The following is a 26,801-nucleotide window of genomic DNA, read 5'->3' as shown; positions in this document are numbered from 1 at the left end:
CTATGCTCTTAACACGACGCATTTGTGACATCACCGTCCCAGCCCGTGACAGGCGATATCTTATACCTGCGCTCTGTGGACACAGAAACCTACACAGTAAAGCGTCCTGTGGAAAACACGGAAGTCGGCTGTTTGCTAGTTAGTTTCTTAAATTGCAAAACACAAAATACGTGTCTCCAACGAGCAATAGTTTAGTTTTGTAGCTGAAAGTTTACCGGCACTTCTGAGAATGACCAGGATCATTCCATTAAACGCGGTGGATTTGGAGTAACATATTTCCTCAACATGTATTTCAGGAAACAGGTAAGGGGAAACGTACATCTAAACTGTTACACAGCCAGGTTATTGAGAACAGGCGATTGTTTGGTGTTGACTGTGAAGTTTTGGGGGAAGGTTTAATGACGGTAGAGCCACATTGGTTTAACTAGTCTGTGCTTAATTACATTAAATCGGCGCGGCAAGTGGAACATCGAATTGCGCTGGATGCGCGCAATTATACAGATAACATCTTACGAAATATGTTACTGTGCCAAGCCACTGTATGTTATTGCCAGTAAAAATATTCATATGTCATGAGCGAAATACAGTGTAGCTCATCGCACTTTTGAGAAAACCCCGTGAAACCATTATCATCCCTTTCTGCCATCTGCGTATGTGACAACGAGCCATGCACTTAGTCTGTCAAAGTCACAATAAAACACGTGCGATATTTCAAGAAGGCAAACCAAACTTTCTGGGAGCACTTCCTATAATTGTGAATAGAAAACAAGTGTGTATACTTTGTAGTTTTAAATTCAAGTTTTACTTTATTTCTGGAGCTGTTTTGGGGATAAATAACGTGACCCAAGGGTATCTGACATGGTTATAACTGTCCTGGAATGTGAATTGATCACTTCATGTATGATGCATGTTTTAAAAATATTTTTGATATTATTTAATGCTTTTGGCATCAGTTTGTTTTGCTTATCATTCATTATTAGCTGTTGTAGGTCAGAGTGAATTTGACTGCACTGCATCACTACTTCAGTTAGACTGGGCACATGTGAGATGGATTACGTCATTTAGTAGGTGAATAGCTGTGAATCTGGCGAAAATCTATAGATCTATGAATAAAGGTGTAGAAAATGTCTGATATGCCACAGTTTGTGTGGCATCTTTGTGCCATCTGTATTTTAGAGGCTGGATTATGATGGATTAAGAGGCAGCATGCTGTCTCTTGCTGCCAGAGGTAGTATTTACTAAATTACAAGATATTACAACCAAACAGAGTCCATCACTAGTAAGCCACCAATGGTAAATCCAAAGTGGCAATACTTTTTCTCATGATGGTCATTGGTCTCCACACTGCCAGTTCCACTGTATCAGAAATACCAGGTCACAACAACTTGCTAGACAGCAGATCATATGTGAGGAAGCAGCTGAGGAGTCATTGTTTCAATACCAGATGAAAACACAGGTGCAAGGTTCATGAATGTTCACCAACACAACAGAATGAGCTGGTGTTAGTATAGCAGAATCTCAGAGAAGTAGTGACATCTCAGGTGGACTGTGCAGCATTGAGCCAATACCTCTTTAGGGATGATTCATGGTTTTGTGTGTTCAACACTGATGGACTCCAATGTAGGCATTGTTCACAACCAACAAATTAATTACATGTAGTAAAGACTTTATTGCAAAATTATGTGGTGACAGTTGCACTGTGGGTGGTCTAGCCATTACACTTGAGCCCCATTAAACATTGTGTGATGTGGTGAGATGAGACCAGGGAACAGGTACACACTAATCCTTGCTCTGCTATAGGAATTGGACAGGATCCTTTATGTCAGCACCTGTATATTGGTACATTTGTGTATATGAGAGGCATAATACTTGCATTGCTTCCACCGGTGGCAACACAGCAGCTCTAGCCTATGACAGATTGATAGAATAGAAATAGAATTGGAATGTATCTGAGAATAGCTGTATGATTTACAGGTACAAGTGTTATGATTCTTGGAGTTCCCAATATGCTTAAGTGGAAGAGCTATTATTGAGAAAAGTCAAAATGCAATGTGTAGCTGTAGTTAAAGGATTTGAATATTTTATATCAAGTTGTAAACCTCTTCAAGCCTACTTTGCAGGAAGTTCATACTACTAATGCACTGTTGCTGCTTATTTTGTGTATTTGTGTTTGTATGCCAGTTATTTAATATAAAATGAATCTCAGTCCTTCCTAGGTTAGGTGGTCATAATGATGGTTAAAATGGTTGCTAGCTTTACACTGTTCCTTCAGAACAGAGTTGGTACTTACCACGATGTTGAAATGCCCGGAAGTCCCTATATTTTGGGGAAAAATCAAGAGATCTCTCTTGATATGATGTGCTGGATGATGGCTCTAACTTTAAAATCAATGAACAACACTGAAAAGTTGGTTGGCTGCCTTTACAGCTTCAAAAAGAGATATATTACTTTTCTTATGCTACCTGTACAGAAACAGCTGACTAGCTGTCAAAACATTGTGATGCTAGACTGATCAACCATTAAAACAAATAAAACCATCATCATCTTCATTTATACACTTAAACATTCAAATGAACTGTAGCCGCGCACTTTGATTTATAGAAATTTACATGCACATTTACATTACAAGGAGTTTCCTCATAAGTTTATACCATGCAGAAGGTCTTATCTAAATCTATCACATTCTTTGGCATTCTTGGAGTCAGATGGATACAGGTCAATGGGAGAAGTGAACTTGAAACCTCTGTAAACCGATACAGTAAAGAACAACTGTCAAAGTGGAGCAGAGGCCAACTATGGAGGATGTGGTGTGAGTTATCAAAGCCACCCCCAGCATGGTTTAATTTTCAAAGATCAGCCTGCATATTTTTTCATAAAGTATGCAGGAGCAAATAACAAATTGTGCAGCTGTATCAGGTTACAGTGGGGTAGGGACTCACTGCATTTTCCACAGTTCACATCCATGATAAAGACTCCATGTGTCAACAGTGACCTTAGGTGATTATGATAGCATCAGGTGAAAACATTTATTTTCTGTGAGTAGCTGTAGGCCATCTTTGAGAAGAATGCAGACAGGGATATTGCCTACAATCAGATTCACCTGGCATGTGATCCTGGCAGCCTATCCACTCAATGACCCAACAAAGCTTTTGTGAATCCATCAAGATGATTATTTGCTTGAGGATTTTTTTTGATCACTATACCCCAAGCAAAGATCACTCAAAAGATTCAGGTACTATAGTTTGAGTCCTCTGAGTGATCTGAGTGTATCAGTAGAGCAAAGCTGATTAGCTTGATTTTTGAGTTGCATTTACCTCAACTCTTCCAACTTTGCAGGATTTGCAGTTTCAGAAGGATTCTCACATAAGGCACTTTGAAGTGGTGGTGGTGGTGGTTGTGGGGGTGGTTGCAGATCTTTTGCCACATCACACAACAGTGGCTGACCAGGGTGGTATGGTACTTAGATGTTGTCTGTTGAATGTGGTATCTTGTCACATCACGTGATAGTGGTATGTATATGTATATGTATGTATATGTGTATATGTGTGCAGGAACAGATTTTTTTCAGGAGGGGGAGGGGGGATGAATTTTGAGACTCCATCATTGAAATTAAACAGTACTGCATGAAATGGCCCTGAGCATAGGACTCCAGAGTGGCTCTATAGTCCAAGGCTGATCCCAGCCATGTCAACAGCCAATGATGACCGGGAGCCTACAGCAGCAGAATAATCCCTTCTGGGGATAGGGGTGGATAGGTCACCGTTCCGCTTCCAGGCACTCTACAGTTCAGCAGCCATATGCAAGTTGCTCTGATGACGGCAGTGTAGTAGTACCTATCCTCCAGTGACTGTCTTTTAATCTGTAGTGTACTGGGTGACCTGGTGACAGTTAAATGATTTCAGTTATCTCACCTCAGCATTCCTGAAGGGGTGTGGCGGTTGTCGCAGTGAGATAAGCTAAATATAAATTTGGAGATTCCAAAAAATAGGGGGTTGCATGAAAGAGAGCATAGAAAAAGAGTAATGAAAAAGCGGCCTTAAATGTAATATTTCCTGTTGCAATCAGTCAGATACTGGCAAAAAGCACTTGCATATTGGGGACCCTCACTCCCACACACTGGTTCACCAGTATCACAATTACAGAGCAAACTTCATTTTTCAAACTTCACTACAGACTTCTTGATTTACTCTTTTGGCTTTCATATAGAAGCAGCCTATGGAAAAATCATTTGTGAAAAAGAGGCAACTTTGGAGAATTCACTGCCATCACAGTGTCTGTCTTATAACTGTTTGTTTTTGTTCAGGGATGCCAAGCTTGCAGTGTGTCAGTTGGAATCTGGTTACGCCACTGTTGCCAATTTTTTCCTCACCAGATTCCGGTATTAGTAACATCTAAGTTGGCAACACCAAGTATCTATAATGAATGCTGCTGTATGTGGAGTGAATTAAATAGTTATTAACCTCTGTGAAATTCTGCTGTGCACACCTCTAAGAGGCAATATGTGAAACCACTGCCGATAGAGCAACTTTCATTCAAACTGCATGTCTGGGCCTGCCCCCGGCACTGCCACTCTCATTTGAATGGAGTCTGAAGGGCTGTGGGTTTTTAGGAACACACTGCTGGTCTAAATAATTTTTACTTAAACAGTACTGCAGGGAGCTTTCTGAGCTGCAACCTGTCCTTTGAGGCTGAAGGTGATACCTGTGGCTTTTTCACCAGAATGAATGTTAATTAATTCAAACATGGATGTTTGTTATGGAGCATTTGTGTGTTTGTATTATTTCTGTTAATGTATTCTGAGATAATGTAATCTGTTTAGAAAAAAAACTCTTAAATGGATATGTGGCATATTAGAGCTGTCGTGAGAGTTTTGAAAAGAGTTCACTATGCGGTAGTTAATGCTTTGGCTGTTGGAGGAGATAAGTGTTATCTGTGCAATAGAATGGTTGAAGGCATGACTCAGAATACCAAAGGACTATTCATTGCTGGTAGTGGACTTTGCCCTGTTATCTTCACTGTAAATGTACTTTATATAAGAAGTAAGGTGAAGGACAGGATGTGTTTATGGTAGTGTTTTGTCTTTTCTGGGAGGGATAAACTGCCTGAAGAGGCTGTTCACACATCTTGTCACACAGGCAGCTGTTTCATTGATTGTTATTGATTGATTGTTTTTTGTTTTTTTTAAAACCTCTTAATTTGCTGTAGAATCCTGTCAGTAGGATTCCCGTCTGTGGCTGTGTTGGTCATTTCACAAGTAAGCAGGTGAAATTAAAAACAAATGTGGGTACTGCTATGTGCTCACTGCTTGTGCTTTTGAAGTGGCCTTCTCTTATGTGAATGGGCAAGCTTGGCAACCTTTAAAGAGGCAGATATATGCTTGGAAAACTGAGTGAAGTAAGACATTCACATTTATTTTGTGGGATGAGTCAAACTGTCCCTCGTTTTCATATTTGTACTCTAGGCTGACATCGAACTGCTGGAGGGAACCAGGGAGGGCACAGAAAATGGCACAGAGTCCCCATTACTCCCCACATGGGTAAGATTTCTCTCCCAATAACAGCATAACCTTTCCACAAGCATAGTCTGTAACAGTGTCTTCTTCAGTCACAAGTCACAATGCAACATGTCATAGGCTGCACAACACACTGCTTCTTATCCGTTCACCTGAACTGTTAGCAGATATACATTTGTATTATATGGATGCATTTCCAGTCTTGGATACATGTACAGCAAAAAAATTATGTTCAAGAAAAAAAAGGATTTTTTTTTCTGTAAAGAAAATGAAACTGAGGAGAACCTGCATGCAGAAAATGTAGTTTGCAGAAGTTACTGGCTAGCCACTAGAGCATAATCTTGTGTGTGTTCCCTCAAAATGACACCAGTGACCCCAGGGAAATAGGAGTGGCCGGATACTTAAGTCTGATCAAAGCAACTTGGATACCATTCCTATGGTTCGTGATGCAAGGCACAAGAAACCACTCCCATTTCATGTACAAACGACCTGAAAAGTCAGTCTGCTTAACTGGGTAGAAGGCAGTTATGCTGAAGTGGAATTTCAGGTTATTAAACTTTCCTGAGCCTTGCAGCTGTCAGTTGGCCTCAATATAAAATTGCCTGAGTCATTTGTACAAGTCCTAAGAAAACCCTACCTCACTGATATTGTTGAGGAAGTGTGATGTTCTGGGTTATTGTGTCATTCATGCATGTCATGCCTTTAACAGAATACCCCACAGTCATGTGACTATGTTCTGGTCGGCAAACACTGGCCTGAAAATGAAGAAAATGGCCATGACAAAGAAATGGTCAATAAGCAAAATGCTTTCATTGAAGAATTAAAGAGGAAGAATTTACAAATAAGGGTGAGTTACCATCACATTTTGCTTTTGGTTGATCAAGAATTTACATCTATCTATTCAAATGCCTCCCTGATTACAACATAAGATAAGGTCGAGCTGCACACACCTTTCCTATACTGTATTATAACCCATTTAATATGTCACACAGAAAGTTTTGTACTTATGGGATCAATAGGTGTATGTGATTTTGTGTCAGAAAATTGTAGATGATGATAAGGTGTTCTATGGGATCCTCGCACCGAAGGAAATTTTTGATAAGTACAAGTACCTGCTGAAGGTGTCAGACGCCTGCAACTGGAGCTGTGAGCAGAATGACTCTGCCCCTCTGTCCACCAGGTGAGAAACACAGCACTTCCTTTGTTCCCTTGGGCCTCTCGTACTGCAGTGTTTGTTTCCATACCATAACCTGTATGTCATGTTGCTGTCATAGTGCTGTCTGTGCATCCTTGTGCAGTCGTGGCTTTGGTTTTGACACAGGGTCACATCCTCTTTCAGAGACCTCTGAGGAAGCTTGGAAGTTCCATGTAAAGGCATGTAATGTGGCCTTTAAAAATGAGGAAGAAATAGCTTAATTTCAAGGGGGTGAAAAATGTGCTGGCATACGTTCACCCCTCTTCCTCAAAGTATGTCGTGTGTGGGTTGTTGTATGAGTTAAATTTGCGTTTATTGGAAGATCTTTGGATTAGAAGTCAAAGGGTTCATCTTTGTCCAATTCAGCAGTACAAAATATTTGTTTGAGCTTCCTCCTCTGCTGCCTCTGACTCTTACTCTGTGTAACAGGATAAGGATAGTCCACTTCATTCTGCACCACACCACTATTAACTCAGACGGTGAGTGCTACACTGTTTTCATATTTGCTGACAAAATCAGCTGTTCAGCTCTCTTATGCCTTGCTCCCTATGTTGGCTCTGGGGCAGTCAAAATGCCTGCTTGTGTTTCCTTTGAACCTCTGCAGGTACATTTGACCTTGGACCCATTCTAGCAGCAGCAGAGGTCAACTGGTTTTCAATCCTAAGGAAACTAAATTAGTTTATTGCTCACCAACAAATGCAAATACAGCCACTTACTAAAGACCTCTGTGCATTCTTTAATAGAATTTTTCCATTCACTTCCCCCATTTTGTTATGTCTCTGACAGCAGCAAAATAAAATGAAAATGTGTGTCTCACCATGGAGATGAAAATTTCGCTTCTCCTCATTCAGCAATGTCATACCAAACACATCCACCTCCAGTCAGGCCACTTTCAGCCACAATGAAGAATCATATCTGACGGTGGCCTTAGAGAGACCACTTTCGCTATGTACACTGTATATATACAGTAGTAACAGTCAAAAGTTTGGACACATCTGATTTTAATTTTAAAAATATTTTTTTGGCTACTGAAGAATCTAAATAAGACTGGTTTTTAGTCACTGCATAATTCCAGTTGTTATTTCATAGTTTTGATGTCTTTACTATTATTCTAAAATGCAGAAAAGTAGTAGGTGTAGGTGTAGGTGTGTCCAAACCTTTGACTGGTACAGTACACGATGTTCACTATGTACACGTGAGTGTAATAGTCATGTTTCCATTGAACTGCATGTTTTTTTTTTTTTTTACCAATTTGACCCAATATGGAATGCCAATTTTCCTGTCAAATGGTTGATTCTCACCTGCTGATGACACTGCAATATATGAAGAATTTGACCTTTTGGTAAAACCTAAACTCACCCATGTGTTTATCAGTAAATTAAAAAGCGTAAGATACCCTGGCCATGTTGAAGTCTAGCTGGATCTAAGCTAGTGTAAGCACACCTGTGTCCGGGCAAAGTTCATGCTCCGCTGAACCCTTTCAAATGTTTGCCTTAACAGAGAACCTGCAAGCCCTCATAAAGAAGAGAGTTTTTGAAGCGCATTTCTGTCTGCATGAGGTAAAGTTGAGGCTGTTGTTCATATATAACTGCCTCTAAGCTTCTAGCTAGAGTTTCTCTCTGTCTTCATCCTGTGTGACTTGTCAGGGAAATAACACAATCAATCACAATCAATAGTGTTTGATTTACCATATATGACATGAAAGTTATGCAAAAAGCATCCCTAAAATATTTAATATATGAAGTAAAAACTGACTGTGTCATATATGAAAATGTATTCCATTCTCTTATGCAATATATCAGTTTATTGCAGCTGTAGTGTAGCTGTGTGATATGTATTTTAAATTTGCATCGTAAAATGCACTTCATTTGGTTAAAAATGTATGAGAGAGGCAATGATAAATTTTGATATGGAACATTTAATGAGGTATATTAAACGCATATTTACTATTTTTAATGGTTTAACAAAGATTGATGCACAAGTTGAAGGAGATGCATTCAATTCAGACAGAACATTGCTGTTGTTCTGTGGATCAAGGTGCTTAAACTGAGCTGTTGTTGTAGAAAGCAGAACTTAAACAAATCAAAGATGTTGTAGAACAGAAAATGCCTGTCTGCCCTGGTGTATCTCGTTTTAAAGAATGATAATTAGTCACTACCAGCCTTGGCTTGTTGGGGGCCAAATGGGTTGTGTGTAGAGGGCTTCACAGATCACGAATGACTTGCGGTGTACACATCCTGGTCTGCCAGTCCAGAGGCAGGAGAGACCCTAACGTGAATGACATAACACATGAAATGTATGAGAGAGTCCAAACAGTGATTAAAAAGAAACCCACAGCAAAAAGGTTGTCAAGGCAACACATGGAATTACTAATATCTGTCTTGCACCAGTAAGAGGTCAGCTGACTTGCTAATGGCCTTTCTGCTTTCAGTGGGTTTCACAGAAACACAGATGAAATGTTTCACAGGTGCTGCACAAAGCTGTACTGCTCACTACCAGAGCAGCACGGAAGGCAGACCAGGCACCAGGCCAGATTAGTTAGGTTCACATCTGTGAGAAATGTGTGACATCACATTTGCATGTGCGCAAATGTGTTTTGCAGTCTGCCCACACCCAAAATTAGTGTGAAAGCAAAACAGCATGAAAGGAAAAGCAGCAGAGATGATCTGGTCTTACCTGGTTCTGTCTGGTAAATCAGAAAACATCTTTAAACAAACCACAGTAAATTCCTCCTATTGTTCTCTTTGAGATTACCCAGCATATGGGCACATGTGTTACCTTTAAGATAAAAATAGTGTGCTGGAGCAATTAAACAGTGACAAATCCATTGTATTACTGATAAAAGGACATGCTCCAGCTCCTGCTTCCATGAGGCACGACACTGACCTTTGGTCACAGACATGCTTTGTTCTGTTATGCAAAAATAGTGTCCAACAGGAGCAAGGTACATGAAACTGGGCAGTGCTGAAATGAAACTCATTGCTGCAAAAAGCGAAACTATTTTTATCATTTTCTGGTTTGGGTACTTTCCCTCAGCTGAAGCTCCCCCATCCTGATAACAATGTTTTCAATTTTATTTTCTGTTTAAAGAACATCAACCCTTTAAAAAAGTAGACCTTAAGTATAAAGCAGTCATAAATGTCTAAAATATAAGGAATGTATGTAATAAATGTAAAATATATTCTTCATGCTATATCATACATTGTGCCTTTCATTGATGTATTTTTTTTTTACTTTTGTGTTGTATATTTTAAAATTAGCCTACATCTGTGGTTCCTCAGAATAAAAATGTTGTGTACAAACATGGCACACAGGCTGTAAAAATGGCTATATTTTTCACATATTTACTTTTAGATGTCATATTTTGCCATACATATATGGACTGTATATAAAAGGGCATTTTTTTCTCCCTGACTTTCTCATTTAGAAAAAGGAACAGAAAGAGCTGAGGAAGAGATGGGCACGGTGGACAGCCTGTTTCCAGGGGCAACCCATCGATGATGTAAGGTGAGAGCACTGTGGGAAAACATGCTGTTGCATATGCTCCTCAGCAGTGTTAGGGAGTAGTGAACTACATGTAACACACTAACAACAGTTCAACACAATCTCTATTTCTCTAATATTCTATTTAGATTTATAGATTTTTCCCTAAAAGTTTTTCAGTATGTTATGAAATCAACTTCAATTTAGGGGCAACCTTTATTTGTACTGTTCTGTCACCCTTTTGAGACTTTTGAGAATCGCTGCTATAATTTTGAGGGGTAATACTAATCCTCATGGTCACCTTGAACGCAATGACACAGGCTGACAAGCTGAGTGCCTTTCTGTCTCACGTGTTTCAGGAAATATTTTGGTGAGAAGGTGGCCCTGTACTACCTGTGGCTGGGCTGGTACACCTACCTGCTGATCCCTCCTGCGATCGTAGGGGTTGTCGTGTTCCTCTATGGCGTGGCGTTCTTCAAAACCTCCCCCCTCATGTGAGTTTGCACAGATTACATTACATTACATCATTGTCATTTAGCAGACGCTCTTACCCAGAGCGACGTAGGTTACAACTATTACATTCTGGGTTAAATACCTTGCCCAAGGGTACAGCAGCAGTCCCCCAGCAGGGAATCAAACCAGAAACCTTTTGATTACATTGCTATTCCTTACTAGTATGCTACACCTCCACCCTAGATTGCCACAAGTAGGAAATCAAGCATTTTAGGATGTTGCATATTCACGGTCCAATCCTGCTGTTGGTGAGGATAGCTACTCCTCAGCTTGCTCTGTGCTGTTTGACCCTAAATGAGATTCTCCGGTCATCTGACCAGCCAGACAGGTCCCTGAGCATGAGAGAGAGAGAGAGAGGAGCTGTGATGTTTCTGCGTTAGAATCAATGGGCCAGACCTTGCTCCAAAAGTGCAAGTATTGTGTCCACCCCTGGTGTGGAACCTGTCCTTACCCCGCACCCTCTGTGTATTGCAGCAACGAGGTGTGTGAGGCCGACACCATCATGTGTCCTCTGTGTGACAAGAGATGCAAAGTGTGGCAGCTCTCAGACACGTGCACTTACGCCAAGGTATGCCCATCCCCCCGCTGTGACTGAACACAGGGAGAGAGTGAGGGAAGGAGAGCAGGGCAGGATGGAACATGAGAGGGGGAGGAGAGATGAACGCACAGAGGGACCCTGAACACTGCACAAAGTTCATGCCAAGCAAAAGAAAATAAGTCATAAAAAAGAACAAAGATCTAATTTGACTTGTTTTAGCATTTAACTAAAGACATTTTAGTTAAATACAAGAAATAATATACTATTGCCAGTGAGTCAGTGTCAATGTGTTGTGTAATATGTACAGCATTTAACACCAAAATAAGACATAACCTATTAGGTAGCTTCAAGAGAGGAAATAAACTTTCTGCGAGCTGTCGCTGTCAAAGGCTAGCGTACAGTGATGATGGTAATAATACATTTTTTATGTGTTTTTCTAACCAGTGTTCTTTTTTCAAGTTTTTTTTTTTTTTTTTTGCTGTAGTGATTTATGTAATTTGTCATTGAATAGTAATTTTGTAGCATCTGCCTTGGCTCTACATTACCTGGCTCAGCACAGATGTTTTCAAGACTCACAATCCTCTTCTTTATAAAGAGGTCCTCAGGTTTTGCTCTGTCCCTTGTTACAGGTGAACATTCTGTTCGACAATGAGGGCACTGTGGCCTTTGCCATGTTCATGGCCATATGGGGTAAGTCCTCCTCTGCCTCTCTGAGGTGTGTGTTCCATTTGTGATCCAGGCTGCAAGAACCACCATTAATGCAACAATCCCATTTTACAGCCACTCTTTTCTTGGAGTTTTGGAAGAGGCACAGGGCAACGTTTGTCTCCAAGTGGAACGTTTTTGACTGGTGTGAGGATGAGGTATGATTGGTCTGTTCTTAATAGCTGTTTTCCTTTTACTGAAGTCTGTGATTTCAGCAACAACAGAAGACATAAGGGAAGTGAAAGCACTTGAAACCATGTTATACAATTTAAGGCATCTTCATTTCTATTCTTATTTAGACCAGCATGTTTCAGACAAGGTGTGAAAAGTTATGACTTTAAGGAGGGGGTTTTCACTCCCACATTTACTGTATAGAGTACACTGTGTACACATGGGCAGTAATTGCAAGACTTACGGCAATTGCAGCATCTGGCTAGAATTGGAGAACCAGAATGCCTGCTTGAATGGCTGGTGCACTCTGACTCTCTGTTTCTGTGTTAGGAGGAGCTGATTTTGGAGATTGTGAACAATCCAGACTGTAAACCCAAGGAGTACCGCCATTCCTACCTGAACAGCACATTGGTCTTGATTCTGGTGACTGTCATGGTAAGACCCAGAGTTTGTATCAAAAAGTTACTGGCATTGTGGATAAGAACGGAGATGAACTTTAGGGGCAGGAGATGCCCTTTCGTAAATTTGTTGGTTTGATGTTGCAGTGATTTTTTTTTTTCTGTATTATTCTTTTAGAGGAGTGCTGCTGGTAGCCCTCCTTCCTGATCTTGTTTGTGAACCGTGTCACCCCTGGGTGCATGTATTTCTCTGTTTAGCTAGTGTTGATCATTGGCTTGGCTCATGCGCTGGTGGTGTTCCGGGTTGTGGCCACCGTGATGCTGGCGGAGGGGCCATGGCAGTTCTTGAGTGATCACGCCAACACGGTTGCTGTCATGTTGGGTGCTGTCCTTCACTACATCACCATAACCATCATGACCAGGGTAGAGACCTCTCATCTAAACAATCCTCTGTGATCCTGTCTAGTGCCAGCTACCTACATGCCCTAAGACATCTCTCTCTCTCTCTCTCTCTCTCTGTCTCCAATGTTTACAGGTCAATAGGACAGTGGCCTTAAAGCTGTGTGAAATAGGTTAGTGGAATAAGAACAAGACTTGATACGATATCCATCTCTGTGAGTTATCCAACTGAAAACTTATGCTTGCATTTGAGAATCTATATCAAACTCCTGTCTTATGTCAAACCAGCAACAGCGTCAGCATTCACTTTAGTGTGTAGTGCTTTCATCCTCATAGACAATAATGCATGCTAAGTTTGAACATCCCAATATGGCATTGTATGCCATTTCCGTTCTTTAACCACTGGCATACACATGCCTGCTATCAGTAAACTGGACAGTTCCTCTGCTCATTGGAATATCCCAGGGTGAACAATTTTAGCTGAGCTGTTTAGAGTATTGTGCCCTCTGTTGGCGTGGAGGTTTATTACATGCAGAGAAATGGACATACTTCCACTTCTCTAAGCCATGGTGCTTCTCCTCTGCAGAGGAGACTCGCTCCTTAGCTGCTACAGAGAGGAGCTTCACCGTGAAGATGTTCACCTTCCAGTTTTTCACCCTCTTCTCCTCCCTCATTTATGTGGCCTTCTTCCTGGGCAGGTACTTTTCCACATTTATTTCCCATGTGCAAAGCATTGGATGAGCCATTGTGGTCAGTGCAGTGATAGGTCATGTTTTTCCCATCCACTCAGGATCAATGGCCGCCCTGGGGCATACGTGCGGATTGCAGGAAAATGGAGACTGGAGGAAGTGAGTGAACGTTTATGTTTACAGTTCATATCTATGCAAACACCCCATTGCCTTTACAGCGCTTGGTCCTGAGATCAAAGCACATACAGATGGAGCTGAAAGGATTAGCTGTTGCATATAGAATGTGAATATAACTGTGCATTCTTCACCTTTTGTCACCATATGGTGTCACCCTAAGGGCCAACTGTACATATTTACTTAATAGAATACTCCCTTTTAGAAGCCTGAGAAAGCAGAGTGTGCATAGTGCACTTATTAGTGTACAAGAAAATGAAGCTGTAGACCTGGCAAATCTGTAAATACGGTGGATCGATAAAATGTGAAAGGTGTAATCAATGTCATCAAACCACTGTAATCTACTTTGGAAAGTGTTTTGCGGTTTTCTGAAGTTTGATACTCTCACATCGTTTGACCCAAGAGCTTCAGTCTCAGCACCCAAGGCATTGCCACTTTTCACATAAGCAGGGAGTGCCTTTTGCGGGCTGAAACTGAGTCTCTCAGTCAGTTGTGTCAGATGACTGTTTGTGTCCTCACCCTCACAGTGTCACCCCAGCGGCTGTCTCACGGACCTCTTCCTCCAGATGGCCATCATCATGGTGCTCAAACAGACCATCAACAATGTACTTGAGTTTGTAGTGCCGTAAGTCCCCCCCCCACCCCCCGCCACACCATCTTGCACGATCCATTGGCACCGTCTCCCCAACTTCAGGGACCTATTTACAATTCACCCACAAGCTGACAATCTGCCACTCTGTGCATCCTCGAAACAAGTCTGGTCATGAGTAGTGGCAGTTTTGCAACTTGAATATTTCTGTCACTGTGAATGCAGTTAACACGAGTCACCAGAAAGCTTGTTCAAATAGATATCAAAGGGTTTGGGTTCATGTCATGCATGCTAAATACAGCTCAATAAACATCCATACAGCTGGATGGAATCTGCTGTGATTAGGAAATGCAGTCTGACTGCCATTGCTGTGTGCCGTTTCCCTGTCTCTGCAGTTGGGTCAGCAGGTGGGTGAAGAGGAAGACCACCAAAAAGCTGCAGAGGAAGTGTGGCTACTGCTACAGAAAGGAGTGCAGGAACACCGAGGAGGGATCAGAGCTGTGCGAGAACTGCAAGCTTCAGAACTGGCTCCGCAACTACCGCCTCAATGACATCAATGCCTTCAGCCTCTTCAATGAGTTCTTGGAGATGGGTAAGGCTCAGTCCAGTGCCAGCAGCCTGCACACACCACTCCCTCTCAGAGAGGCTGATTTTGTCTCTTTCGCTGTGGTGTATCAGGTCTGAAACTCTCCACAGCCTGGAGAGACTTAAACCTGGGGTTCTTTTGAGACTGTGGAAGGTGCAAAGCAGCACTAGAACAATACAAAAGTACATTCTGTTTTTCTCCTAGTCGTGGCCAGTTTACATTCACACTATTTCCAGGTTGATGGTCTCAGTTGACCTTGGCAGCACATCTTTTACTAGCCCACAAGCACAGCTGTAATTCCCTGTAATGGTAGGACTGTGTAGGACATAGTTGCTGATTCCTTTCTCTCTCTGTAGTGATCCAGTTCAGTTTCACAACCATCTTTGTGGCGGCCTTCCCCCTGGCACCGCTGCTAGCCCTCATCAACAACATCTTCGAGATCCGCCTGGATGCCATAAAAATGGTCAGCCTGGAGCGCCGCATGGTGCCCAAGAAGACCAATGATATTGGTGAGCCTGGGTGGGATTATAGGAAGACCAGGTGGAGGTTGGATTGTAGAAACAGGATCTAGGAGCGGATGTGAAGAGATGGACAAAGGCAATAGGCTAGCCTCTCCTGACTGCCTGTGTTTGGAGAGTCTAGGGGTGGCATGGTTGTGTAGGGGTGGCAGAGTGGTGTAGTGGTAGTGAGTTGGGCTCATAACTGAAAGGTTGCTGGTTCAATTCCCCGCTGGGGCACTGCCATTGTAGCCTTGGGTATGGTATTTAACCCAAAATTCCCTCAGTAAAGATCCAGCAGTATAAATGGCTAACGTGAAATTGTAACATATGTGCTAAATGACAATAATGTAATGTAATGTTTGAGTCCTGGATCGCTATTACTAAGTGAATTCATCAGTGTGGATGTTGATGCATGTCTGTGAGGCCAGCTGGGAATGACCACCAGCTGTGCGTGTGTCCCTTCAGGCGTCTGGACCAACGTGCTGCAGGCAATCGGTGTGCTGGCAGTCATAGCCAACGGGCTGGTCATCGGCATCTCCTCTGACTTCATCCCCCGCCTGGTGTATCGTTACCGCTACGGCCCCTGCGCCAACGGGACGGCCATAGACCTGGAGTGAGTCCCACGAGTTGCGCATTAATGTGACTCTCTCTTTCAGTTGTCACAAACTCCTCTTTCAGTGCTTAAAACACTTCTTCTCATGGTCATTATGGCATTCCATCCACACCCACACAAATAAGATCATGGCCATTTCAGTGTGCCATGTCAAGTGGACACCTGCTGTCCGTTCAGTTGTAAATGGCAATGATTGAAAGTTTCTGTTTATTCTGTCTATTCTGTCTTCTGAAAAAAGATTGTGTGTTATTTATGTATCATATATGCATGTGGATACAATACATAAATGATACAAACCAACATTTTCTCGTGGTTTTTTTAATAGAAATATATAGGTGTATGTTTATATGAATAATAAGGTCTCCTGGGGGGCTCTGCCTCAAAGTATATCTGGCTGTTATCTGAGTGACTTTCTTCCTCTTTCTAATAGCTGCATGACCGGCTACATCAGTAACACCCTGTCCACTGTGCGTGTGGCAGATGAGGGCATCCGCAAAGATTTTGTCTCCAGTCAGCTGATCACCCACAGTGGCTTCAACGCCACCCACTGCAGGTAGAAAGCACACCAACACACCGCAATCACTCTCCTGTGCTATACTCTGCCCCCACATGGAGGACGTTGGAAATGCAGTAGATATGGTTTAAGGCAGCATTTCCCAAACCTCTCCTGGAGCACGAGTTCAACTCGTTATGAACTCCTGAAGCTGATCATTTGAATCAGCTGTGTTGGAGCAGGGAGAGATCTAAAACATGCAGGACCAGGGGTACTCCAGGAGAGGTTTGGGAAATGCTGGTTTAAGGCATACTGTAGGCAGCTTGATAAAATATAATTTTCTTATTTTGATCTAGGGGTGTTTTAGCATGTTGCATTCCACTTCTGCAAGGAATAATTAACAGGAGACTGTTAATTATATAAGACTCATAAAGATGGAAATATAAGTGTCTAGCCATGTAGTATTAATTCCAGAAACTATACAAAATAATATTGGCTCATGGATGATGGCATAATAATTTGCCTGCAGTGGTTTCCGCAAACATCCAGAGTTCCTTTCAAGACATATCACATCACCGTCACATTATACATAATGCACAGTTGAAGGAACGGTATGAGGACCAACTACCACTGGGAGATGTAGTCACTGAGAGAATGTGTTTTGCTTCTACAGTTATAAAGACTACAGAAGTGATGAGGACTACGGTTTCACCTCACAGTTCTGGCTCATTTTGGCAGTGCGCTTCGCCTTTGTCATTCTGTTTGAGGTATGATATATGTGTACATGCAGCATACTCAAATACACACAATACCTAGACCAGCCGCTCCTTAAGCATTTATTGTTCACTGTGATTTAATTTAATTTCACAAGGTTGTACAATTGTGCTCTGTGAAGAGGATGCAAGTTCAGCACAACTTGTGAATGTTGTGCTGTAATTTGGCAGCACTGGTATAGATAGGGTTGTACTTTTTTTAAATGAGAATTTGGTGTGGGAAAACTCTGAATTTTATGGCCTCAATATCTGTAATAACAAATCAGTGATTTGTAGAAAAGCTGGAAACTGGAAACTGAAACCTCAAGATTGCCTGTGCAGAAGTGGGTCATGCAATTTTTTTCAGTCTGAATTCCCCTCTCTCCATGGTACAACCTCTCCTTCCTCTCCTTAGCACGTTGTGGTCATCTGCAAGTTCATTGCCGCCTGGTTTGTCCCAGACAGTCCTTTGCAAGTGAAGAATGAAAGACTGAGTGACAAGCTCAAGAGATTGAAAGAGGAATTGAGGTTAGTCTTGGTTACATGTGACCTTGGCAAGCAATATGATACACATTCCTCACATGGCAGTCATGTAAGAAAATCCCTCACTGGAAGTACACATCAGAACAAAACATCTATTACAAGAGGAGAATCAATAAATGGAATAACAAAAGGCCCTTTCCACTAAGAGTCATGAGTAGTTACACAACAGTAGTGATTTAATGTGTCCAAGTGGTTCTTGGAACTTAATGTTGGGCTTTCTATATAAAGTAAGCAGGAAACTGAATCTTTGGAAAGTACCGTGTGCACACCAATTAAATGATCTTTAGAAGCATGATTTATGAATGCTTGGCACATCCAACCACTTTAGCTGTGCTTTAATTTCTCCTGGAACAACTGGAAGTCTTTTAAAGCTGGGGATGTAGCTTTTCAATAGCATTTAGATAAATTAAACAATGTGGATGTTGACATCCAGATTGAGCTGTATTGACAATAACCACCTTGAGAACCCTCTGTAATTGAAGATGGTGTGTTCGGATTACCGGGCCCTAATGTTAAAAGATGAAACGGATTTTCCCATTTATACATTTGTGTAACATCACTGTGCTGCTTTCACCTGTGTTTTAGACATAGGAGTGAACAGTATGACAGGTCTACGGATGTTTGACAAGGAGGAGTGGGAAAGGAACAAGCGTGGAGTGACTGGAATGTTAAAGCCCGAAAGACTAATCAGCTGTGGAGCTCATGCACACCTATATATTCAGGGTGTGTTTGGAATCCTTGTAAAATAATGACTGCCGAAACCGAACCGTCAGTGCAGACTTGGAAGCAGAGGGTGATGGGACGAGTCCTCATTCCGCTGAGGTTGCCGCCGTTCACTGAGACGGATGGAATTGGTGGGAGCGCCCTTTGCTTACCACGCCAGTGCCTACCTGTCTCTGTGCTAATTTTGCTGGAAAGTTAGGATTCTTCAATCTTGTTTTTGGAATACTGAAGAAGTACTACAAAAACTTCAACTTTCTTCAGATTGCCATCTGGGCCGGAATGAAGGTTTTTTTTTTTTTTTTTTTTTTTTTCCTGTTGGACACAGACTGGTCCACCTTAACATCCATAACATGGATGTAGGTACACATCAGAGACAAAATCCTCTTTGAATCAATGCACATCAAGTGTACATATATGTGATGTTCAGTTTACAGAGACTGTTAGCCACATAATGATATTTAAAAGATATTTTTAACATTTACAATACTTTTTTATGCATTAATGCTTTTTATTGTGTCTTCATTTTGTATGCCCAGATCTCTTTCATTGTGTAGGCAATTTTACTTATTTCACAATATTGGTTTGCAGTCATAAGACAGGCATTAGGCATTGCTGAATGTTAAATTGCTTGAGTAATTCACTTCTTCTTTGAGTTTTCTATTTGAGTAATCAGTGAAGCAATAAAAATGCTAATACACTGTTGAGTTAAAAGTTTAAATTGTAAATGGATAATGATGTATTATCAGCAATATCGCTGGAATCATTCTTATTACATTACTACACTATTTGTACAGAGTCCAAAAGAGTAAACTTTTCATCATTCACAAATTCTAACAACACTGACTGTTCAAAAACAGACATTATTGTTAGGTACATGCATTCTGCGTCCTTGTACGAGGAAGCTGCCTTTTGAACCTGTCCATTTTGAACCTGTATCTGGTGTATTAAACCAGGCTTGAATTTGTAGGTAATCAGTGGGGATTGTGAAAAAAACTTGGCCTTGTGCAGAAGAGTCACAGCTGAGGAACTCATTGTGGCGCTTCAAAGTAACTAATTTAACGCCCGCAGCTACAGAATGTGTTTTTGCATTACAGAGAGTATTTCTGTGTGTATTTCAGCCATTTAAGATGCAACCGCAAATGTGTGACAGAGACAAAACAGATTAAGGGGTACATAGGGGTATGATGCAGCCTTCCTCCTGCCATGACAGGAAAACTGAATTAGGGTAGTGGTATCCAGTAGGTTACGGGCAGTAGGGTCTGTCTATGTAAGCAATGAAAAAAAAAACATACACATATACACACACACATACACACACACACACACACACACACATATATATACATGTACTGTACACACACTGTGTGACTCTCTTGCAGCAAAGAAGATACAGACTAATCTCAGGTTTTACTCTGGTAAAAACAAAAGCAGGATCATACCCAGGATTTATTATAGTGTGATACTCAAATGTACTGAGGGCTTTCCATTTTGGAGGAATAGTCATTAAATCCAAACTAATTATTTTGCCACTTTTTCCTGGCACTGCAGTAATATGACTGTGGTTTAAAACCAACACAGGAATTTTAAGTTTAATAACATATTTCAATCAATTGTACACCAATCTCATGCTATTTGACCCTGTTTCAAAGATACATGTGCAATCATCTGATGTAAATAGAGCCAGGAAAAGGCCAGTCTTTCTGTATATGTTGCATGACACATCACTTAGGCTGTTAAGAGATGCTGGGCTTGACAGTTTTATATACCTGGGACAGATGTGGGATTTCAGCATGAATGTTATTTCCTGCACTGTTGCAATGCTTATCTTAATTGGAAACTTTTGGCAGTGAAAGGTTACATTCCTTAATACTGAATCACAGGTATTTGACAAGCACTTTTCACACACATTTGAAATTCAAAGCATGTTGAGTGACAGTAAATAGTGAGGGAAATAATTAATATTTAAAGAGGTCCAAGTGGATTAAGGGTGTAAAATGAGCTGTGAATGTTTGACAGGTGTGACAGAGGAGATGATGCAGAATCAGAGAGCAGACCAGGAAAGAAGGTGAAAGCAATGTTCTGTGGTGCTGGATTTCTTCACCAGCGCCTTCTGGCAGGTAGTGAGCCCCCTGCTGGAGGACATCATGTTAGAGCAGGGCTAGCTGTGGGCCCTCCTCCTCATACTTCTGCCTACTTCATCCTGCAAAAAAAAGAATAATGGGAAAGTAGGATTCACTACTGGAATACAGGTCTTTTCATGCGTACCAGCAAACAGGTGACTCACATCACCTGGCCTAAGAAGCAGGATGTAAACCTGAAAATGAGCTGGTTGGAGGATATCTCAATGTTGCACCAAAGTGCAGAATGGTAACTGAACCATTTTTTATAACCAGAAATTTGCAGGTTTGAATCCCAAGTGGGATATGGATGTATCTTATTTTCACATTTTTTACTGAAATATCAAAGTGTCTTAATGAATACTGTGTACAAGAGTGAGTTCTGTAAGAAGCATTGAATAAAGGTGCTATAGAAGTTATTTCAAAATAATGCCTTGCACATATCTGTATGTACACATTTCCATCTTTTCATTGTGTATGTTTAAGAATGTGTGTGTGTGTGTGTGTGTGTGTTTGTGTTTGCGTTTGTGTAGGTACATTTATCATGTTCACACCATAGGTATAACTCACCAGGGAAGTTCCAAAACCTGTCTTTAATCAGATCCCCATCTAGATTTATTGTAAATAATACAGGTGTCTCATTGGCAAGGCCTGTCCAAACAGGTGCTAATAGTTTTGTGGTATTTGAGCAATGGCTGACAAAAACCAACAGGAACTGTAACTTTATGTCCTGCTTGGTCACTGACCATTATTTGACTGTCAAAAGAAAGCTTTTTGTGGTCTTTGTGGTCAATTATTTTGTGTGATAAGTGTGAATGTGATAAGTGATAGTTATAAGTGAAGCTGTAGTGTAGCTCAGAAGGGTAAATTCAGTAGTTGTAAATTCCCAGCAGAGGGCAGCATACCAGCAGACATAGACAGTCGATGACTACATTCTGCCAGGAGTTCTGCAGGTGCCATGGTTACTAGGATGAATCAAGTGCATGCCACATGATTTAATGAAAGTAGACAGGAAATATGACTCATCTGTGACTGTGTGCTGTACGAGGCTGGTAAGAATGAAAACAAAGATGCTGGAATGATACAGTCAGAAAGGCACTAACTTGTGTTGTCCCTGTAACAAGAAAGTCTTGAGCATGTCTCTCAAAAATTTCAACACTGAGATAATGGCAAAGATATTAAACACAAACTTCATGAGACAAAATCTTATGAACCAAAAATGCTTTTTTATCATATTTTATGTGAGGAATGTGCCTTCCTTTACACATATTGTTTACATAATAAATTGTAATTTAATGTATTTGCTAATTCAACACCCTGAACACATATAAAGCATTCTGATAGGTGAAGCAGAAGTAGTTTAGCATTGCATATTCTCACATTAGGAAATGAGACGTCCAATTAAGCCCCAATATAATAAGCAACAACATAAACAGTAGCAAGTAAACACAAAAACGATTAATGCTGGAACTTCTTCGATCGATCAAAACAGGGTTATAAATAATATTATGAACAGCCTTTGCATAAAGTGGTTATAATCATCTCAGTTCCCCTTGCATTTTGTTGTTGTGAAAAGAATGTTGTTTGTGGGTCATCCCAGGTGAGCCACACAGACACACTGACAGAACACATGCTTTTATTTTTCATGCTACAGTCTTTGCCTTCGGTTGTGCCTTTTTTTTCTGTGTCCCAGCAACCATTCGCACAGCATGCAGTAATTTCCACAGGTTCCAACATGTTCCCTGTACAGGCTCTCCTGTGTACAGGTGAGGGTTGGGCGGAGCCCTGCCTTGATCATGTTCATGCAGGACTGAATGTGTCGACAGGAAAGAGCCGAGCTCTCCCCACAGCTCTCCCCACAGTCAGACTGTAATGACAGGATAAGCTTAAACACAGGTGTTTCTATTACTACCTCCACACAGTCGATCTGTATGCGCTTGTAAAAAGCAGGGGCCAAATTGGTGGTATCAGTCAAGACAAAATACTTTCCCCCAAAACTTCCAACTAGCATTAGAGAGTATGGGCTCTTCATTAACGCCTAAAGAATTGTATCCTGACAGTACCTAAGGTTGCTGATGACTGATGTTACTTATGGGCATCTTTTCCCATAAGTGATTCACTGTTTCACTTGCTCAGTTCACAGAACGTAATTGAAATAGCTTCAGTGGTTAACCTTAGAATATTATGCACTTCAATCAAATTCCCCCTCAGCCTCTCTTTTACTAAAACTAAAGAGAGTAAGTGTTAAAGTGATTAAGTTTTTTTATGACATGGGACTAGTCTTGTTTCTCCCTGTACTTCTTTAGGGCTTGTGTATATTTTTGTGTGGTGACCAAAACTGAACACAGTACTCCACTGTAGGCAGTGCATATTTCTCTGACAATCCCCTTTAACTTGTCTTTAATACTTTTTACTAAATACTTCTGTTAGCCATCTTACTGGCCTTTTTACTTGAACTGCCTCAGCACAATGTCAGGCATCTACTACAACATTCTTCACACTCAAATGTTAGAGCATTACATGCATTAGAAAATTCATTTAGTGACTACAAACCCCTGGATCTTTTTTTTATTATTATTGTATTATTTTAACAACTCCTAAAATAACAGCCTCTCCCCAGAGTTCATATCATCAGCAAATTTAACTGTTTTATTATGAATGTCCTCATGAAGGTTATGAATTCATATAATAAAAAGCAGAAGTCCCAACACAAATCCCTGGGAAACACTACCTCCCATAATACTCTGTTGACATGATCCTTCTTATTATTACTGCTTGTACTGGAACCAATTTTGAATGCACTTTATGATAACTCCCATCCAACAGAGTTGGGCTGTGTAATGAATCATCCCTGGCACCCCTGGAAATCCAAATACATGATGTCATAAGACTGACTGGAGCAAAAACCCATTGTAAATATGACCTCCTCCATCTGAATCTACATTGACCTTCCCACACAATGATGTTTTCAGCCATGAATAACTCTCCCTACATGATGGATTACAGTGTTTTGAATTTGTGCAGGTTAAATTGGCGGCCACAGAGTTTCCTCAGTCAGCAAAATCTCACAATGATCACGAAATTCACGAAAATCATTTTACTGTATTTAACCTACATATTCCCATGTAGGATTGCTTGAACCTACAACTACCATGACCTTCAGTGTTATTGCATTATTGAAGACTACACCAAGTCCTCTTCATTCAGACAGTTATATGTTTAGCACAAATGCTATCTTTGTAATTTATCGTAAACCTCTTGCAACCACAGTCAAACAACCCTTAAACATGTGTGTCACGACCTGCCAAATTTTAGAGTACAGATCTGTTTCATAATTGGAAAAGGGTATGCCATTCTCACATTTAATAATCCTGACCTCTTTCATCATCATGACTGTGTTACCACAGAGAGAACTATAGATGAAAGCACATCATCAGCATTCCTGGCCCCTTCTCTTTCCTAGATGAAAGAGAGAGTAGACTAACCAAACTCCCTCTTCTTCCCCTCCCTTTTCTCACAGTCGGACGACGGCACTCCCCCTTACCAGATAACCTAATGTCAGCCCAAGAGATGGGGCCTATTTTAAAAAGGAAAAGCATTTCTGTGCTGTGTGCCCGCTCCAAAGCCTGACAGGGCAAATGTTCTCATAGAGTGCATTCTGAGCCATTCTGAATGTATCTGTCACACTCCTACATCTTCATGACAACATTCCAAAGTGGCTGGGTGTGTTCAGGATATGTGAGACAGAGGGTAACACGGATGCTTTTGGGCAATATTAGGACACCTACCAATCAACTTATTTGTACGTTCAATTGTGGTGAGTGCTGGTTCAGCACCCATCGCTCCCAATACGGCCAGGATTTTAATTTGTTGTCAGTGAGTAGTGTCTCTTCATCTGCTGTGTGTGTTCAGGGCCAGGTGTTTCAAATGTTCACAAACCTTCCCTCCTCTTTTTTGTCATCAGTTTCAGCTTTGTCAGTCTAGATGAAGGAGAATGTGTGTGAAATGGCTATACAGACATTGGATAATTAGTTAAATGCTTAATTGATTAGCCACACCCACTGGGTGATATAAATCAGAACTGGGTTACGCATGCACAAGGACAGAGCAAGGGAGAGTTGTTTGCCTTAGGTTAGTGGGTTTAGGTTTGATTTAACTAGTTTATCCCTTTTCATAAGCCTGTTTTAATTGTCCTCTTTCTTTAATTCTACGTTAAACATTCTTTTCCTCTTTTTTCCTGATAAGTGAGCTTTAACTTCAGAGAAACTCAAGGCTGTATGTATCTGAGAAGTGAGCATCATGGACTACCCCTTTAGAAAACATTGGTTTTCCTCTGGAAAACTAATTTCCACAGTCATATGGATGGTCCTGATGCAGTAAGCTTCCTCACTATGTGCAGGTCTGCTGACATATGGACCAAATGGGGCTGTAATGTGACTGGAGGCATTACTATCCTTTGTATGCCTGTCACTCTGCACTTCTGTCTCTGCCTTGTAGTGGCAGTGCTGTGTAGGAAAGGGCTTTATCATCCGTCCTGTTTCTCCCTGTCCCTATGTGACTGGCAGCTCAGTGTCAGCCAAGGTGCAGCACTTCATCAGGCTCACTCAGAACACAGCCCTTATCTGCCACAGCATAAACGGCACACTGGCCTGAAATGGCTATCAGACGCACCTCGTGAGTTAGTGTGTGTGTGTGCGCGCGTGTGTCCCACTCTTATCTCTTGGCATGTTAACGGCGGGCTAGCAGGAAAGGCTAACAGACACACACGTGTGTTTCAGCAGTCATGGGAAATGACACCCATTTTGTCTGCGATGCCTCCCGAAGCCATGAACACTCATAAACACGTCATTGCTGGTACAAGGTGTGTTCCAGTACATCAGATTCATGCAGGTCTAGACAAGCGGTGATTCATTCAGCGCATCATTGGATTTGCATTGGATCCCATCATAGCAACCACCTAATAGCCACAAGCCAGAGTGAACTAAATGCACAGAAATGCAAAAAATAAATATACACACAAAATGACAACTGCAATGTTAACCCCTGATAGCTTTCTAAAGAGTTGCATGCGCATGTATTAGCTAACACGAAAGCATAAGGTCAAGTACAAAACAAAGGGGTGAACCTGGTTCTGTGAGAGAGGAAAATATTGCATCCACTCATATGCAGGTGTAGCATTTTCATTTATTATCACAACTGGAATTACAAATGACAAGTGAGGTGACACGAACTTTACTGACATGTTAAAACATTGCAGCAGGACTGTTGTGAGATATAATGCATTCTTGCAGGTACTGTGGAGCTCTGGTGCAAAGCAGGCTGGGCCAGTGACTTTTTGGAGCAAATTAGAGCATTTCACTATCTTGTATAAACTTGACAGAATGCACTTTCACTGTGCTCCCACGTGGCACCGGACGGCAGTAGGCACTCTGGTCACTTCACACCACACATTTTCTCCAGTAACAGCAAGTAACTACAATAAAATAGCTGTTTCCTCTGTTAGTAATTCCCCAGAATGTTTCCTTAGTTACACACCAAATTCAGACCAGTGTTGTACATATATTATTCTTACATGTAATTAGATAGTCATACGTTCACAATATAAATCAGGAAATAGTTTTCAATACAAAAAATAAAGCCTCAGGTATATTCAAACTATTGCTTGAAAAGAGAACACTGTATTTAAAATATCTACATGGAAATTAACACCCTCCTTAAAAAGACTCCCTTACGCAAAACAATCTGAAACATTGAATCAAAACTACTTCGGCCTTAACTCTGCACAGACAATGGAATACTAAGATCAGTTTCTCAGTGACACACAGTAAGACACCGTTAAAAAGGTTATAGCAGAAGTGTCAAACTTAGTTTCTGATCTAATCCAAGACCTCCCAGTTCTCTTTCCCAGCCTCATACAAGGGACATACTTGGTTTAATTTAATTTTTCAACTGATCATACATCAGACAGTAAATCAGACACTTTGCTTAAGGGATAGTTTATATATTTTCCAATGAACATTTCTTTGCAACAATGCCAAATTTATTGTGTTTCATTAACATTTTTTGGGCAGCTGAGCAACTGGAAATTAACAGGAGGACCCTAGTGCC

At 41.1% G+C, this 26,801-nt stretch overlaps 1 protein-coding gene across 1 annotated transcript; it reads left to right on the top strand.

The window, feature by feature from the left end:
- Positions 1-19,121, top strand: LOC118787960 (anoctamin-9). The gene is made up of 24 exons (XM_036543747.1): positions 1-303; positions 5,462-5,536; positions 6,222-6,359; positions 6,553-6,692; positions 7,137-7,186; positions 8,208-8,266; positions 10,135-10,214; positions 10,550-10,684; positions 11,178-11,271; positions 11,871-11,931; positions 12,022-12,104; positions 12,448-12,552; positions 12,774-12,938; positions 13,051-13,087; positions 13,501-13,612; positions 13,705-13,762; positions 14,305-14,402; positions 14,762-14,958; positions 15,309-15,461; positions 15,918-16,065; positions 16,496-16,618; positions 17,232-17,325; positions 17,726-17,838; positions 18,439-19,121. The coding sequence occupies exons 1-24, from the start codon at positions 286-288 to the stop codon at positions 18,476-18,478; spliced, it is 2,376 nt and encodes a 791-aa protein (XP_036399640.1). The 5' UTR covers positions 1-285; the 3' UTR covers positions 18,479-19,121.
- Positions 19,122-26,801: the final 7,680 nt, after the last annotated feature.

This window comes from Megalops cyprinoides, chromosome 13 (genome assembly GCF_013368585.1).
Source record: "Megalops cyprinoides isolate fMegCyp1 chromosome 13, fMegCyp1.pri, whole genome shotgun sequence".
Lineage (NCBI taxonomy): Eukaryota > Metazoa > Chordata > Actinopteri > Elopiformes > Megalopidae > Megalops > Megalops cyprinoides.
The sequence above is the reverse complement of the archived record's forward strand: the minus strand, read 5'-3'. Positions and strand labels throughout refer to the sequence as shown.

What these genes read in the sequence shown, in the direction of transcription:
- LOC118787960 (XM_036543747.1), top strand. An exon ending in TTCAAAACCTCCCCCCTCAT is followed by an intron (nt 10,685 to 11,177) that starts GTGAGTTTGCAC and finishes TGTGTATTGCAG; the next exon opens with CAACGAGGTGTGTGAGGCCG. An exon ending in CTTAAAGCTGTGTGAAATAG is followed by an intron (nt 13,088 to 13,500) that starts GTTAGTGGAATA and finishes TCTCCTCTGCAG; the next exon opens with AGGAGACTCGCTCCTTAGCT.